Source organism: Lipotes vexillifer, unplaced genomic scaffold, assembly GCF_000442215.2.
Source record: "Lipotes vexillifer unplaced genomic scaffold, Lipotes_vexillifer_v1.1 scaffold1586, whole genome shotgun sequence".
NCBI classification, from domain to species: Eukaryota; Metazoa; Chordata; class Mammalia; order Artiodactyla; family Lipotidae; genus Lipotes; species Lipotes vexillifer.
Genome location: NW_006792103.1, coordinates 842,011 through 860,718, shown reverse-complemented (window position 1 = coordinate 860,718; position 18,708 = coordinate 842,011). Strand labels below are relative to the sequence as shown.

The 18,708-nt window shown below is 34.5% G+C and overlaps 1 protein-coding gene across 5 annotated transcripts in view; it reads right to left on the bottom strand.

The window, feature by feature from the left end:
• RIMS2 (regulating synaptic membrane exocytosis 2) overlaps window positions 1-18,708 on the bottom strand; it is a 583,562-nt gene that overhangs the window by 76,222 nt on the left and 488,632 nt on the right. For 2 of the 5 annotated variants that reach the window (XM_007465315.1, XM_007465317.1), the window contains one exon: window positions 11,886-12,127. The exons of the other annotated variants lie outside the window; for them this stretch is intronic. In XM_007465315.1, coding sequence (XP_007465377.1) covers window positions 11,886-12,127 — 242 coding nt within the window. The remainder of the gene's footprint in view (window positions 1-11,885; window positions 12,128-18,708) is intronic. 5 annotated transcript variants of the gene reach the window in all.

Sequence of the window (18,708 nt, the reverse complement as noted above, 5' to 3'; positions counted from 1 at the left end):
TACAACCAAAAATAAATAAATTAATTAATTAATTAAAGAAACCAATATGTTAAGATGTTATAAGGTAGTGAATAGGAATGTCAGTTTTTTAAAAAAGTCATACAATAAAAAGTTAGAAGGATTTGTCTACTTAGAGCAGCATCAGAGAGGAAAGATAGATTCTGCCTTAGTATTTTTCATTCTATAAAGTCTGTGATACCAAAGAGGTTTCAAAGCCCAAGGGGCAATAAGCCAACACTCTTACCTTCTTCCATATGTTGAAAAAACAAATTATGATTACTCCTAGTAGAATTTTACACTGCTTAGCTAGGGCTTTATTACATTTCCAACAAATACCTGCAACTGTCTCTTTGGAAGTCTTCCTAGTGGGTAAGAGAAAAAGGACTCATCAAATAAAAAGCCATCTATTAGCTCCATATACCTATTCAGAGTATATGGGAATTTCATTGAAAATGGCCTTTAACTTAAAATTAGATTTTTATACTCTGTTTATACTCTGTGCTCAAAAACCTTAAAGCACTTCATTTTAATAAAATTAAAAGACTTCTTTTCTTTAATATGTGCTGCTTACAATTAAACTCATTATGGTTTAGTTATTTATTGGGCCTTTACTGATAACTAGGATGTACAATCTAATCCTCTGGCTATTTACATCTTAAAATTATGTCCAATTACATTAAATAAAACCTACATTAAATTAAAAGTAGTTCCCTGAGAAACTTTTATTTTGAAGAGAATGTTTTTTTCCTCTTAATGATATGAAAAGAACTAATTATTAAAACATTCTGTTAGCAGCAGTGGGGTCACATAAAGAGTACCAGCTTTGAGTATATCTGTCCACCATACAAATTCTAAGTCTCAATTTTGTAATATGTGAAATGAGGATGATAAATTATATATCTCAGTTTGTGAAAATTAAAATGAACAAACTCATGCTATTGCTAATTATGTCTTTTTAATGACTGACAAGTTATTTTCTTAATTTTATATTAGAAAAAAAGCTTATATCTTAATAACTGGTATGTGTTCTTTGGTCAGATAGTGTAAATTGTGAAAGTTAACTTTTATTTCCATTTTGCATTGACTCCCAGGAAGCATACACGATGTAAATAATAAATAAAAAAATATACCTACAATATTTCTTGAATCTCCCCACTTTTCCATCTCTATCCACTATCATCATTTGTGATAGGCAGAACGGTCCCTAAAGATGTCCATGCACTATTCTCTGGAATCTATAAATATGTTACATTATATTGCAAAAGGCACTTTGCAGATGGAATTAAGGTTAAGGAGCTTAAAACAGAGAGATATCCTGGATCATCTGAGTGGGCCCAATCTAATTACATGAGCCCTTAAAAGCAGAGAGCCTCCTCTGGCTGGAGAGATGCAGCAGAACGGGTATTCAGAGAGATTAGAAGCACAAGAAAGATTCAAGGTGACATTGTCGGCTTGAAGATGAAGGGGGTCATGTGTCAAAGAAAATGGAAACCTTAGTCCTACGAAGGAAAGGAACAGAATTCTGCCAACAACCTGAATGAACTTAGAGAAAGAGTCTTCTCTTGAGCCTTCAAATAAAAGCCCAATACTGATAACACCTTGATTTTGGTCTTGTAAGACACAGAGAAGAGAAACCAGCCAAGATCACCTAGACTTCGGACAGAGTGGTAGATTTCCACTGTTTTAGGTAACTAAGTTTGTTTTTGGTAATTTCTTATGGCAGCAACAGATGATTAGGCCTGCATCAGCTCTGCTCTAAACTAATAAAACTAATAAAACTGTCTCTTATTTTTGATCTCAAGTCTTTATTGACAAAATCTTTCCAGCTCTGATTGTCATGACCCTGTTCCAAATCCTGCAATAGCTCCCTACTGCCAACTCTATGGTTTCAACGATTTGGCCTGACATTAAGTTTTTTGTAATCTTGCCCCAACCTATATTGTTCGTGTCATCTCCCACTAAGTGTCAACTACTCTTTGCTCTGCTCATACAAAAACTGCATTTCCATGTCTCTGGGTCTAATATTGCCCATGTCTGAAATATCCATGCCTATTCCCAGCATCTTCACAAGTTTAAACAACATTTAAAATTCAAGGCTCAGATCAACTGTTACCTTGGCATCAGTGTTGCAAGTAATCATTTCCACTGCTACACTAATGATAATATAATAATAATAATATTAACAATAACAGCTAAACTGTTAATAATATTAACAGTTGCAGCCACCATTTATTGAGAACTTGTTGGACAATGTTTTACGTGCTTTCATAAGTGCGCATAACAACCTCATAAGGTAGGAAGACAGATTCCATTATTTATACAGCTGAGAATGGAGGTTTAGAGAGGTTAAGTAACATGCCCATGTAGCAGAGATGGGCGCTAGTATCTAAAACTCTAAAATCTCTTTTCTCCATTCTGTTACACTCCCTTATAGAATATTCTTTGTACCTCTTGCTTGTCCTCATCATGTTCCAACTTGCTTTATATTTACTCAAGCCTACAACTCAGTTCTTCTAGTAGATTTTAAGATTGAGTATAACAGCTATGAGAGAGTGGGGACTCCATTTTGTTAAGTTTTTTCTTCCATAGCACCCACTAAATGCCTTCCTTGCAAACAGTGATAAAAATGTTTACTTAATGAGATGAAGAAATGCATGGTAATGTCTGTGCTTTAGGGAAATTATTAAAATACCATAAGAATTCATTAGCAAGTTTTTAATAATTTGATTAAGAGTATAATACTTAGGCTTGAGAAGGGATAATGAAAGATAATTTGTAGATGTAAGTGGATACTTCCTTAACAATATCTTTCAAGAGCTCTGTTATTCTTTCCATAAAAAATAATAACAAAACACTAGAATATGAGATGAGAAATAAGAAATATTTGACATATATTTATATGATCATTTATAGCTTTTAAAACTTCAATGTAGCAGTTTAACATCTGGAGGAATATAGTTTTAAGTTTTCTTGTCTATAACAAAAATGCACTGAATTGTTCATTCATTCATTCACTCAAAAAAATATTGAGTACTTAGTAGATATCAACTATCATCTTAGGTACCATAGATATAAAAATGAATGAGATATAGTTCTTTCCATCAAGGATTTGAAGTCCAATGGGATTCAGACAAATTCAAATAAGTTATATATAAAATGTTATTAATACACAGATGACCCTTAAGAATCTAAAAAACAGGCTTATATTTTTTTGCCATAAAAAATATTTTTCAACTCAACAACAACAACAACAAAATAAACAGTCCAATTAGAAACTGGGTTTCTATACACTAATAATGAACTATCAGGAAGGAAAAATTAAGAAAGCAATCCCATTTACAATTACATCAAAAAGAATAAATTACCTAGGAATAAATTTAACAAAAGAGGTTAAAGGCCTGTGCATTGAAAACTATTAGACATTGGTGAAAGAAACTGAGGAAGACACTAATAGATGGAAAGATATTCTGTGCTCATTGATTGGAAGAATTAATATTGTTAAGATGTCCATACTACCCAAAGCAATCTACAGATTCAATGCAATCTCTATCAAAATTCCAATGGCATTTTTCACAGAAATAGAATAAAAAATCCTAAAATTCGTATGGAACCACAAAAGGCCCTTCAAATAGCCAAAGCAAACTTGAGAAAGGAGAACAAAGTTGGAGGCACCACACTCTCTGACTTCAAATTATATTACAAAGCAATAGTAATCAAAATAGTATAATACTGGCATAAAGACAGACACATAGATCAATGGCACAGAATAGAGAGCCAAGGAACAAACCCATGCATTTTTGTCAATTAATTTACAACAAAGGAGCCAAGAATATACAATGGGGAAAGGACAGTCTCTTCAGTAGTGTTGGGAAAACTGGACAGCCACATACAAAAGAACGAAACTGACCACTATCTTACACCATACACAAAATTAACTCAAAATGGATTAAAGACTTGAAGGTAAGACCTGAAACCATAAAACTCTTAGAAGAAAACACAGTAAGCCCCTTGACATCCATATTGGCAATGATTTTTTGAATTTGACACCAAAAGCAAAGGCAATAAAAGCAAAAATAAACAAGCGGGACTACATAAAACTAAAAAGCTTCTGCACAGCAGAGGAACCGTCAACAAAATGAAAAAGCAACCTACTGAATGGGAGAAAATATTTGCAAATAATATATCTGATAAGGGGTTAATATCCAAAATACATAAAGAACTCAGAGAACTAGTAGTAAAAAACCCAAACAATTCAATTTAAAAATGGGTAAAGGATCTGAATAGACATTTTTTCTAAAGGACATACAGATGGCCAACAGGTACATTAAAACATGCCCAACATCACTAATTATCAGGGAAATGCAAATCAAACCCACAATGAGAATATCACCTCACACCTGGTAGAATGGCTATTATCAAAAAGACAAGAAATAACAAGTGTTGATGAGGATGTGGAGGAAAGGAAACCTTTGTACACTGCTGGTGGGAATGTAAATTGCTGCAGCACCTAAAGAAAACAGTATGGAGGTTGCTCAAAAAATTAAAAAGTAGAGCTACCATATAATCCAGCAATTCTACCTCTGGGTGTTTATCTGAAGAAAATGAAAATCCTAACTTGAAAAGATATTTGTACTCCATGTTCACTGCAGCATTATTTATAATAGCCAAGATAGGGAAACAACCTAAGTATCAACTGATGGATGAGTGGATAAAGAAAATGTGACACACACACACACACACACACACACACACACACACACACACTATTCAACCACAGAAAAGAATGAAATCTTGTCATCTGTGAGAACATGGATGGACCTTCAGGCTTATGCCAAGTAAAATAAGTCAGACAGAGAAAGACAAATATCGTTCTGTTTGATATATATATGGAATCTTAAAAAAAAACAGAAAGCACTAAGCTCAAAGATACAGGGAACAGATTGGTGGTTGCTAGAGGCCAGGCGGGGGTATGGTAAAACGGGTGAAGGGAGTCAAAAGGTACAAACTCCCAACTGTAAAATAAACAAGTCATGGGGATGTAATGTACAGCATGGTGACTAATAATAATGTAATAATAATACTGTATTGCATATTTGAAAATTATTAAGAGATTAGATCTTAAAAGTTCTCATCCCAAGAAAAAAAATTCTGTAACTATATAAGGTGATAGGTGTTAACTAGACTTATTGTAGTGATCATCTCACAACATATACAAATACTGAATCATCATGTTGTGCACCTGAAACTAATATAATGTTGTATGTCAGTTATACCTCAATTAAAAAAAAAAGAAAATGGGCAAAGGACTCAAATATACATTTCTACAAAGAAGATACACAAACAACCAATAAGCTCATGAAAAGATGCTCAATATCACTAATCATTAGGGAAATACAAATCTGAACTACAATGAGAGACCACCTCCATTTCAGTAAAAAGAAAATTATAAATTATGTATTTACTTTTAGAAAACATAAAATACATACAAATATTTTAAAAGATTAAAATGCAATAAATATTTGCAAATCATTATTTCAAATGGTAAAATAAGACTTTATGCTCTCAAGAAAAATGTTTGAAGTAATGTACATTATAGTTTAAAAAAATATTGGTTTGCTTACAAAACTGCTTCCTTTTTCCTGAGCACTCCCTAGACTACATTTCCCAACCTTCCATTTTCTAGCATCAGCCTTGTGACTGAGTTGTAGCCAATGAAATAAAGGCAGAAGTGACTTCATTATTTCCAAATCTTGCCCATAAAAACTTCCCATGTGCTGGCTGAATACAGAGGGCCCCAAGGCCCTAGAAGACGGTAGAGCCATGAGATTAAAAGAGCCTCAAACTCTGAATGACCATAGGGCAGGCCACCGGCCCACTGGGAATAACTGCATTGGACTGATATTTGCTCAATGAATGAACTTTTGTACTAAGTTTTCAAGGTTTATATTTTATTGCAGCTGGTATTATGTTAGCTACTAAATAGAGCAACTCGAAGGTGTGCTTCCAAATTCAGTTTTCTCATACTTAGTTTTAATAATGTCATAGTTGAAAAAGAAACTTCATAACAAAACACCATAGATCATACAAAGTATAAATGTAGGGTAAAGTTCATTGTTAATAATAGTGGATATAAATCTGTATTTTATTAATTTTCCTGAGAACTTAGGATTTTTTAGTGACTTCTTGTCAGATCTTAGAGTGCCACTTTGTTTATTTCATCAGTGGCTAACGAAAAGCCTGACTAGGAGTAGAAGTTCCAGGACTACCTTTTTTGTATAGTTGCAGTATTAGTATCACACTTAATCCAGTTTCATTGCAGGAATCTCTGTAAGCCTCTTGCCCATTTTCTTGTGGTTAAGGAAACTAACACCTCCAGAAAGGCATGCAACACCTGACTGACATCCAGACCAACTGAGAAAACTAGGGTGAAGCCATATATTAAATATGGTAGTGCTTAATTTCTTTTTTGTCTTTTAGATTAAAAGGAAAAATAAGTTCTACCATTTTCGTTCCATCCTCCAGACAACTTCATCATGAACCCCAAAGGAGTACATGGGCCTTTCATCGGAGATCACTATATTTGATACTATACCAGACACTGAGAAGGATGTACAAAATAAGAAAAAACAGTCTAGCCAGAGACAGACAAATACCTAAATGATTACAGTTACTAAGTATTATAATTAGAGGAAATATAAAGTACTGGGTGAGCTTAGAAATTACTACAAGATGAAAAGAGCAGAGATTCCTGAGTGGCCACAGGTTATAACAGCTGATCTCTACTTAAGCTCTGGATCCGAAGCTCTCTCACCTACTCAGTTGTTCCCACAAGTATCCCCTCTCATTAAAAAACCAAAACTCTTCTTTGATCTATTTCTTCCAAGTTATAGTCCTATTTTTTTATTTCCCTTTTTATCAAAAATCCTAGAAATTGTTCTTCTTTGCACACAGTAGTCACTAATCATATGTGCCTATTTAAAATTATATAAATGAAAAATGTAAAAAAATTTAAAATTCAGTTAGTCACACAAGCCACATTTCAAGTGCTCAATAGCCATATGTTGGTTGTATGGTAGCCACATGTTGGCTACCATATTGTATTGGATAATGCAGATATAGAACAATGCCAACACTGCTAAAAGTTCTATTGGACAGTGCTGGTCCAGACTATAAGAGAATAATTAAGAATGAAATCTCCAGATCTATACTGCCTGGATTTAAATCCCAACTTCGACCCTTAACTAGTTAAGTAAACTTGGGGAAGTTACTCCCCTTCTGCCTACTTTGATTCCCTCAGCTATAAAATGAGGGTAATAGTAATTAATTCTTGCTCCATAACATTGTGAGATTTAAATGATTTACATGTAAAGTGCTTAAAACAGTGCCTAGCACGTGAAAGTGCTCAGTAAGTGTTAGGTGTTCTAATTTTTATTCTTGAAATGATTCTCAGGGACTCTACTTCACCTCCCATTTTTGTTAACCTGCCCCAATCAGGCTTTGTCCACCATCGCAAGGTTTACCAAATTCCTCCACCTTGTGAAATCCAATGGTCAACTCCCAATCTTCGTCTTATCTGAACTACCAGAAGCACCTGACAGAGATGATCAGCTTTCTTAAAATATTTTCTTCCTTTGGTTTCCAAGATACCATATTCTTCTTTTTCATTTTCTTTAATGGCTGCTCTCTCTTAAGTTTCCTTTAATGGATGCTCTTCCTGATATCTAAATGTTGGCATATACCAGGGCTCTGTCTTTAGTTTTCTTCTTGATTCAAGTTACACAAAGTAATATTATCTAGTGCCATGGCTTTAAATATTACCTGCTGATTACTCCCAAATTACATGCTTAGCCTTGACCTACTATGGATGCATATCCAACTAACCGTATAATGACTGTACTTAGACGTCTCATGGGCATCTCAAAATCGACATGTCTAAAGTAGAATTCCTGATTCCCCGTGAGGCTGAATTTGCTATTGATAGCTTACATCTATAAAATTATTTTTAAGTTCTGAAAGCATTTTCTTATACATTTAAAGTATTATCTTTATAAAAACTCTGTTAGGACAGCAAGTGTTAAATCCAACTGTCAGATGAACATTCTATGACTCAGATATGTTGGGCAGGTTTTCTTTTTTCTTTTTTTCTTTTTTTGCGGTATGCGGGCCTCTCACTGTTGTGGCCTCTCCCATTGCGGAGCACAGGCTCCAGACGTGCAGGCTCAGCAGCCATGGCTCACGGGCCCAGCCGCTCCGCGGCATGTGGGATCCTCCCGGATTGGGGCAAGAGCCCGTGTCCCCTGCATCGGCAGGCGGACTCTCAACCACTGCGCCACCAGGGAAGCCCCTGGGCAGGTTTTCTTAAGAGGCCGTATTTGGTATCTTATATATCCCAGAGTAAGCAATAGCATCCAAGTCTCCTTATTCACCCTATGTGCTTTCTACAAGGTTGTGATGTTTAGCAAGATATATTTAAGCTTTAAAAATGGTGAGTTTCCACTTAACAGTCAAAGGAGGATACAAAATAGCCTGGGAAAAGAAGAGAGATATGACTTAGCTGCCATGTGTATTAACCAACATATCTTTATAAATGGTTTCCCCTTCAGCAATTATTGTTTATGTATGATTACTGATCCTACATAATCATACATAACCATACAGAATAATTTGGACATTCTTTAGAAAGATACCATTTTGCTGAGTTTTCTACTCTTCAGAAGTCAAGTAAGCAGTCTTTATCTGGTCTTGAAATCCATCCTGGTAAAATGATATTTACCTTTACAATGAGTATCATTTTAAGAAGTTGAAGATATCATGGTATATCATTAATTAAATGATAACTATAAATTAATTACATGCAGATAGATCTCCATGAAAAGGCCAGAAAAATCAAAACAAAGGATCTATTGTAAGATCCAACATCATAAATCCATTCATTGTTTTAGATAATGTTATCATATGATCAAAGAGTTTAGGTATTAAATTTGAAGACTTCAGTTTTAAACACTGTTAGAGCTTGTTACTGCATTTTTAAGAAAAGAAAACATAAAAACCTTACTTGAGACATATACACAGAAATACAGAATTTAGAAACCCACTGAAAGTTTGGAGTCCAGTAATTACAAAACCATCTTTGTTGGCTATTCTACAGTTAATCTCCGGCTTTAAAATGAGAGATATTCTGAATTCTATTGTCAATGTAGGTCGAAGCTATACGGTGTGTACATAGGAATGCAACTGCACATTTTAAGAAAGATAAAAAATTTAACAATTATAATGTTACTGAATATAAATGTAGACAACAACAAAAAGGAACACGTTATTTTCTGCTACGCTATATACATAAGAAGGGGCTATATGGTATAACAAAGAACTAAACTACATTTCTTAAATCTGCTAACATCACAGTGTTTTTGACAATAAAAATCAAATCACTGTATGGTCAACAGATCTCTATTTTTAAATAAAAATATTGTCAAAGAAAGATATATGGGATATTAATGCCAAAACTATGAAGACATGAAATTGATCATTGAGAAATATTGACCATCTTCTTCAAACGTTCTATACTCTTAGCTTCTGTGGCACTACTCTCTCAGAGTGTTTGTTCTTTCTTCATGATAATTTCTTCTTGGTCTTCATTGGCTCCTGTTCCTCTGTCCAATTCTAAAAGGTTAATCTTCCACAGAGCACTGCCTTCACCTACTGCTCTTTTATCTGCAGTGTTCTTCTTGGGCAGTCTCACTCATGTTCATGGTTTCAAGCAGCCTCTAAACGTTATAACTCCCAGATTTATGTCTCTGGCTCTGACACGAGCTTTAGAAGAGTTTATTTAAATATGTTCTAGACATTTCTACTTGGATGCTCAAAAAATATTTGTTAGATAAGTAAATGGCAGCCTGAATGGCCTACAAAATATATATTATGCAAATCTAACCATATCAATTCTCTGCTGAAAACCCTTGAAAACTTCCTATCACCTACAAATTAATATGATCTATGAGACTCTCCATGACCTATCGACCTTGCCTCTAGCCACATTCAATCCAAAATTTTTTGTTAAAATCACATCTATTTCCTATCATTCCTGTATATGTAATACTTCCATTCCTTTGTCATTATGGTTTCTATCTGGAACACCTTTCTAATTGTCCTTTACCTGGTTAGCAATCACTCTTTTTTCAGGCCTTGGATCAGGCAACATCTCCTCCAGGTATTCACTCCTGGAATTCTAGGTTGGTTCAAACAATCCTCCTCTGAGCACTCAGCACACTTTCTATGTATTTCTAGTTTTACCACTGACATAGGATCTTGAAGCAATCTGTTTAAATATCTATCTTCTACTAGAGTATAAGCAACTCAGGTTATAAATGATTTCTTATTCATCTGTGCTCTCCATGTGCCTGGCACATAGTAAGTGCTCAAACCCCTGAATGAATAGAATTATTTATTTCATTTAACACCACATATTCTCTAACTTGTAGTCTTATCAGTGTCTATTTTAGGTTCTTCATTTTTTAGATTATTTAATAGACTATTCTTTTAGAGCAGTTTTGGGTTTACAAATGTTTGTAAGTTTTAAAGAGAAAAATGCAATAAATAAAGTTCTAACTGCGAGAGAAAAAAACCTCTCAATTTCAAAAGGCCAACATCTATCATTTTAGCACAACACAGTTAATTATGTATGTTAGCAATTAAAAAAATCCTTTAAATATCTCTATGTCCATAAATTAAATTTCTAATTCTATATTAAAATGCAAAGTAACATTTTAAAACACCAAGTGAAAAATTACTCTAACATAATCACATTAAATATAGTAAGTTACAACCAGGATATAAGGAATATCATCAAATAATTATTTCAAAATAATACTATTATATAAGGCTCAAGTTCCAGAATCACTGTTACAGTTTGTAAAACCAAGGTTAGCCGGGTCCAGGAATTAACATATCCTTAAATTCTTTTGTGCTGTAGATTTATGCCCTGGCTTCTCTGTACCAGAACCCTAGTATTCAGACATAAATGAGATTTAATCCATTTGCCTATAATTTATTTGCTGTAAAAGAAACACCATATTATATGCTTTTGTTTGTGTGTTAAGTAGAAGATATGCTATTATTTCCAAGATACCAGGGACTTAATGCTTAATTATCAACACCCATTTGAAAAAAAGGCATTGCTTTGACTCACAGATTTCTTAATTACTAACAGTGGCTTTTCTGAGTAGGAGTGTGGTATCTAATTTATTTTTGCAGATGTGATTAGAGACTGAATTTTAAAGTAGCAAAGCTTTGAGTATCTTCCCTGTCAGCAGAAAATTCCTCCATCCCTGCTGCTGGAGAATATTGCTGCTTGAAGTGTTAACAGGGAAATAAAAACTGCAGTGAGAAAATTGATACAACTGGTAAATGCTGCTTACAAACTGAAAAAGAAGTTAGGTTGTCAGCAATAAATGAAGTATATTATTTGCACAAAATATGTGGTGTCATCTTCATCACGGTAACTTGCTGGGAGTGGAAATTAACTGGGCTGGTTCCAACTTGAGGAACCTAAAGAAAAGTAGATATCTCACAGATCAGAGTACCTTTACAAAGGACCAGCAACTGACAATCAGGAGGACCACAGCTTAACTCCTCTCTGAGGAGGAAAGACGTTAAGTGCATTTCAAGGACAGTAACCAAGGTTCACTGAGAAGCAGGTTCACTGATCACTGAAAAACAAAGTCATTGTTATATTTTCGGAAAAGTTAACTAGTTTAAAATATGCCCCTTTCCTTCTGGAACATGTCATCATCTACACATTACTGAGACAGAATAAGTAAGAGAAAAGAATTTTAATTAATTACAACTCAATTAGGAAGTCAAAAGAGTAACATAAAAATGCCTACCCGTTTGGCTGAGCTGAGAAGCACTGCGGCTTTTCCGGGAGAGACCAACAATAGCTACCATTTTGGCCCCAATGCTAGAGCGCCGCTTTTTGCTGCTGGTGCCCAGGGTGCCCACTGCAGTGTCAGACTGGCTGCCATCATTCTTCTCCAGCGAGCACATGTCTCCGCTGATGCTGGTGCTTTTAGTCATGTTCTTCCCTGAGATGCCCATTTGTCTGCTTTGCATTTTGGATGTAAAGACACTGTAGGCCGACGGATCATTAAAAGTGAGGACAAGAGTAAAAAGGAAAAGACAGAAAAGGTATTTTAGATGAAATATCTGGAGTATAATTCAACTATATCATTAGTGGGACATATTTTTAGGACTCAAAAAATTTCAAATACCATGGTCTTGAATGGGTTTTACTATTCAGCGCCAACCTTAACCTAACTATCCAAAATCAGACATGATTTCCTTTCTGCTTTCAAAGAAGGCACTGGTTTGCATGGCCACAGGAAAAAAATATTTGCAAAAAATCAGTGGGCTCATTTAAGAGAATATGCTGTCGTGCAAGTGCAATACACTTTGAGGCAGCCATATAACATATGAAAGAAGTTTCCAAAGCATTGTTCTCGAATTTGCTTTACTATAGCTTTCAAAGAGAAATTCGATGACTGGGGAAATTTTACAAAAAATGGCAAAAATTACAGCATCTATTGCTAAGAGTGGCTCTAAGTTTTCTCATTTTATTAGTAAGATTTTTCTAATAGTTGTTAAATTTTCTAACAGGGATTGATGTTTTCATTAGTTTTGAATTAAAAATAATTTATTTCACTTTACACTTTCATATATTGATATGTTTATATTCCAAAAATGAAGAAAAGATTTTCCTCTTGCATTCATTTGAAAGAAAGAAACATTATCAGTTTTCTAGACAATATGGTCAGAAGGCAATAATTTTTTAAACATTTTAAAATGTTTAAAATATTTATTCCCCCTCTATCCTAGAGTAAAGCCTACTGAAAGGTTAGGACCAGGGATCAAACCTGGGCCCCTGGCAGTGGAAGCATGGAGTCCTAACCACTGGACCACCAGGGAATTCCCAACACATGTTACCTTTATTAACCTATGTTCGTTTCCTCCAAGTATTTAAGAGGGAAAAGACTCAGTATGAAATTTTAAAAAAAGACAGTAAATTGTACTATTCACATTACTTCACATTAGTTTTAAGAAGAAATGAGGCATAAATAAACAAGAGAGAAAGAGAGGAGACAGTGTATAACACTTCCACAATGCCCCAAATCAATCATTTCCAAGCTTGTTTAATTTTGCTATTCTTCAATAAGCAACTATAGAGTAAAGCAGAAAGAGTTTTGGAGGCAACAGATGGGGGCTTAAATCCCAGATTTGCTGCTACTTAACTGACTTCCTTTAGAAACGTTAATTGCTCTACTTGACCCTCAGGTTCCTCATTTATAAGAGAATATCTTATTGTACTTTCTTATATTAAAGAAGAGATAATATGTCTAAAGTAAAAATTCAGTAAATAAAAATTAATATTAGGGAATATAGACAATAGATAAAATAAGGTTAAAGCCCTTCAACATGTATTATATATGTAAATACTTAACAGCATCAATAGAAGTGATATTTATAATTATAAATTTTAAAACTTCTGAGATTCAAATGTCTAAACTGGTTTTTCATATAGCCAGCACTATGTAATGGAGAGTGGACTATACTGAGAGCCAGGAAATCTGGGTTTGATCTTTGGCTTTACTGACTGATCTTGGGAGAGTTGTTTCCCTTTCTGGAACTTAACTTCCTCATTTAATAAATGAGAAAACCTAAGTAAAGCACTAAGCAGAATGGGAAACACATAAGAGCTCCCGAAATTATTCTCTTCCTCCTTCTCCTTATTATTATCACCACCACCAGCACTATCATCATCCATTAAGCATCCATTAAACACGCTGAACTGGAATATCTATAAGGTCCCCTTTAACTATGAAACACTTTGCTCCCCAAGTATCTATTGTTTCATGGATTCTGGGCAAATGAACATAAAAATGCAACGTATGACTTTTATGATATGCTATCGCCAGAAAAGGCATGGCATAGTCTAGGAAAGTCAAAGTTTAGTTGAGACTAAGACTTTCAAAATAATATGTTCCATAGTCACAATAACTAGCACTCCTGTTATGTAGGAATTTTTACTCCAAACATACTTTTCTAAAAGAACCTCCTAATCTACTACCTACCAAGGAAGTCAAAGATAGACTCTCAAAATATTGTGCCTTGTGATTTTTGCATTTTAATTCTCATGGTTGGATATAAGGGCATAAAGAACTTGGCCAAAATTAAGCAGGATATAATAAAATACTAACTGAAAGGATAAATCAGATTATAGATAAGTATTTTAATGATCATTTGGTTTTAAAGAAGTATACTTCTCTTCAACCTAACAACTTTGATAATGCATTATCTACAAAAAAGATTACTAAAAGTTCTGTAAAATGGTTCTACTTCTCATCTCCTTGAAACTTAGAGATCACCAGGGATGAGTTTACGAGTAGTTGCTCTCCAGTGCTGTGTTTTGAAGAGAGGGAGACTGAGGCTAGGGTATCATTACTGGTTTCCTTTACTTTCCTCACTTGGACATCACCTAAAACATCACCTAAGCAAACAATACTGCAAGCAAACAAGCTATCAACCAACATTTAAAAAGTTTTGTGACTCTTTATTTAAGGAATACTTTGTAGTAAAGAATCTGTAAACATGGGTGATCATTTGGAATGCTTAGTGTGGTTAAGAAAGCACAGACCCATTGGTTACATTATCAATTACTTTAAAAGAGAAATTTTGTAAGGCTCTGGTAATATGGTAACTTTCCAGTACTGCTGGTGGTAGTACCAATGACAGATTTCTGAAGGGCAATATGGTAATATGTATCAAAAGCATTTAAAAAACATGCCTACCCTTTAACCTATCAATACTACTTTTAGGACTTATCCTAAGGGAAAACGGCAATGTTCATAGATTTAGCAAGAATGATATTTACTGCAGAATTGATTATAATAGTAAAACACATACACACACATGGTAAAACCCCATAAATGTCCAACAGTAGATGGTGTTTAAATAAGTTATGTTCATCAATAAAATAGAATGTACCTTTGAAAATGCTGTTGTAAATAAATATTTATTGACATAAAATATGTTCTTGATATGGGAGAAAGGGTAAGAGGAAGCAGGTATCTGCAGCTTAGCTTTGGCTGGCACACATACCAAATAGGGATTTACCCTACTACTAGGGGACACAGGTAAATTCAAATTCCAGAGTGACACACTGTCACAAACAAACAAACGAAAAGAAATTCATATAAAAAGAAATGAACATCTCTTGATAAACTGGGTAGTTCAGGAAACCTGGATTCATAGATGATCTACTAGTTACCCGCACAAGAGGGGAATTAAGGGACTATAAAGAAAAATAAAATATGTTCAGGATGTTTATGTTCTTTGGGGAAAAAAGTGTCATAGCAAGAAATCTAAAGGATGTACTGTGAACAGAATGCTAAAAGTAAATAGTTTTAATTTTCTCTGGTTGGTAGTTAATGCTTTTTAAAAATGTCCTTTTTTTTTTCTATTTTGTTTTTTCCAAAATGAACATAAAAGGTATTGGTAACAAGAAAATAATTAAAACAATCAGACAAAGGAAAAGAGCAATCAAGGACAAAAACAGGCCAAATAATTCAATTTGCATAGTTCATTCCATGGGCTAAAGGTGTACCATGGCTTTCAAGCTAATTCTAAGAGATTACTACACAATAATACTGGGCATTGATATAGGATGCTCAATTCCAGAAAGAAACAGTGTTTCCACATTTCTAAATATTGTTTTATGCATGTTTTCTAATTTTTGCCATTAGAAAAATAATGAAGAACTTTATACATTTAGTATTCTTGAAATGTGTAAAATTGCCAATACAAGTGATTTATTTTATGACATGATTGTAGTTGTTGAAAGTTGTATCCAAAAGATTTTTTAAAGGGCAAATCTAGTATCACCTATCATTGGGAGAAAGGTAATGAAAGGCAGGTAAAATATTTGTAAATATTCTCCAAAGACTTAAATAGCATATTTACGGGATTATAGGAGCTATGTGATTAAACTAAATGAAGTTTATAGGCCGAAAGTATTTTTAATAGGTTTGAATGAATAGAACTGAGTAGTCTAGCTGTTAAGATAAACATCAAACACAGGACAAATTCTGAGTTTGTGAGAGTATAAGCATAAGAGTAACACTAAATAAAATATACAGTCATGAAAAAATATTTCATCTTATTGAGAGCTGGGAAGGTGGTTAGGAGAGAACCTGCCCAAGGAATTAGAGACTAGAGTGACTCAGAATTTTATGAATAAAGTATAGAGGGCCCAGAAGCTCATACAATGGAGTATGAGAACTGCAGCGCAGGGGCAGAAAAGACACGTGAGTAGTACTATTTATAACATCTTAGGCTAGTAAGTGGTGCTAGAGAGGGCTTAGAGGGCTTAAAAGTTAGAAGACAATAGGAATAATGATAGAGTAGGAAAAAACCCAGTGAGACTGGCCAAGTTCCCAAACATTATGCCACCTTGAAAGACTTAATTCCCTTTCCTTCCCATTCCTGTGTTTCTGGAGGCAGGTGCCAAGAGCTCACTGAATACCTATCACTATGATCACTCAGATTCGATTGCACCAGTTGCCAGTCATTGAGTGGAGGTCTGGATTTCGAGTGCCATTTCTTGAATTCTGGCATATTCCTTATGGGAGGGGGGAAGGGAGGGTAACAAACCCTGCTCCCATCTAAAGTTCACCTCACTAAACATTTTCTCTATATTAAATGTTATTTCTTTCCTAAAATGTGGAATTTGAAATTATTATGATCCTACATTACAATTTAATAAGCTATATTTCATTTACTCAAATGACCATCTACAGTTTTCGGCTAGTAAAGTAGTAACCATTTATTCAAATGTTTATTGAATATATATCCCCACAAATATAGGGATACAAAAATGGTATGACACAGTCCCTTTTAATTAATGTACTGGCAAATATATCAGCATGTAAAATGCAAATATAGCTACATAAGAATGTGGTTTTAGCTTATAACTGAAATTCCAATGACCAGCTCTAACGTCAAGAAACCCTAATTAAGTTAAACATTCAAGAAAACATCTCTCTCTGAAGAGTATATAAAAACTGAGTTTCTCATGCTAATTCTTTGGTTGCTAGAGATGACACGAATTTAAAATTTAGTATTTTTAACATTACTGCAGGTACTGTATATAAATGCATTCTATTAACATACTATAATGTATTATTATAGTATCTAAATGTGTTGGAGGGTATGTGTGTGTATGTCTATGTCACAAAGTTGATGTCCAGAGTTAGGGAAGAATATTTAGCTAATCAATAAATTATTTTTAGTCAAAAACATCTGCCTTGATTATAGTTATTAGTAATGAAACTGTGTTTAAATGTTCCTTAGTCTTGGGTCTCGTGATAGGAAACAGCGCCTTGCTGGTTACAGAGCAGGTCACTGCACACTTAGGATAGTTTAAGGAGCACCAAGAAGGCCGGTCATCTCCAAAACTCCTTTCCCAACAGCTGGCTAATGCCTAAAATGCCACTATATTAAAGATTTCTTTAAGACAAAAAAGAGTTATTTCTTATTTTTAGGTTTGCTCCCTTTTAACATTTTGCTCCCTTTAACGATCAACTCCCAGGATTTGATCGTTCATTTAAAAGATATTTGCTTTGTACCTACTATGTGGCAGGCACTGTTCTTGGAGTTATAGATATACAACAGAGAAAAAAAGAGAACGTCCCTGCCTTCACGGAGCTTTCCTTCCTATTGTTGCCGGGAAAGACAATAATTAAGTAAATAAATGCTAGCTTCAGATAGTGATAAGTGATCTGAAGAAAATAAGATAGAATACAGTGGTAACAAGGGACAGGAAAGTTGGGGGAGGGACAACATTAAATGGGGTGGTCAAGGAAGGCCTCTGGGCAGAGGAGACAATTGAGCTGAGTATTGAATGATGAAGCCAGTCACGCTGAGAGGAGTATTCTAAACTGAGAGGGGGGCAAGTGCACACACCAAGGGGTAGAAAGAAGCTTGGCTGTTGGAGGAAATTTATAAAACCAGTGTTAACTGAATGGGGTGAAGCTGAGGATACTAATATAAGGGGAGGTCAAGAGAGGATAAGGCCTGAATGTGTTGGAATAAATACATGTCCTGTACTGCTTACCCTTATTTAACTGCCTTTTCAGATACTATAGCAGAGCGGCCCTAAGTCTGAGAACATTGCATAGTTGGTTGCACCAAGAGCCCTGGGATCCAGCCCAATATTTTACCTCTAAATATATCATTAATGGACATTTTGGAGACAACATAATTACCTTCTTTAAACAGTGACAAATTTATAAAGGCTAGATCATTAAAGGAATAGAAAGATTGCTTTATTAATTGAGCATTCATAAATCCATTTAAACTCTTAGGTCTACCTATCTATCTACCTATCTACCTATCTATCTATCCATCTATCTACCTACCTACCTACCTAGCTATCTATCTTTACTATCTCTTGAATTTATAAGTTCTCCATCGAATCATTGAATAACAGATCCCATCCCTGCCATGAGTTTGAAGAAACTTACTTTAAGGAAAAATTTTAAACTTTATAGATCAAAAGTGTATGTTTCTCTCTCTGCCTATCACACAGTGATTGGCTTTTTGACTTTGTTGAAATGTTAGTGGAAGTGAGTCCTAGCACTTCTGTGAAGCATTTAA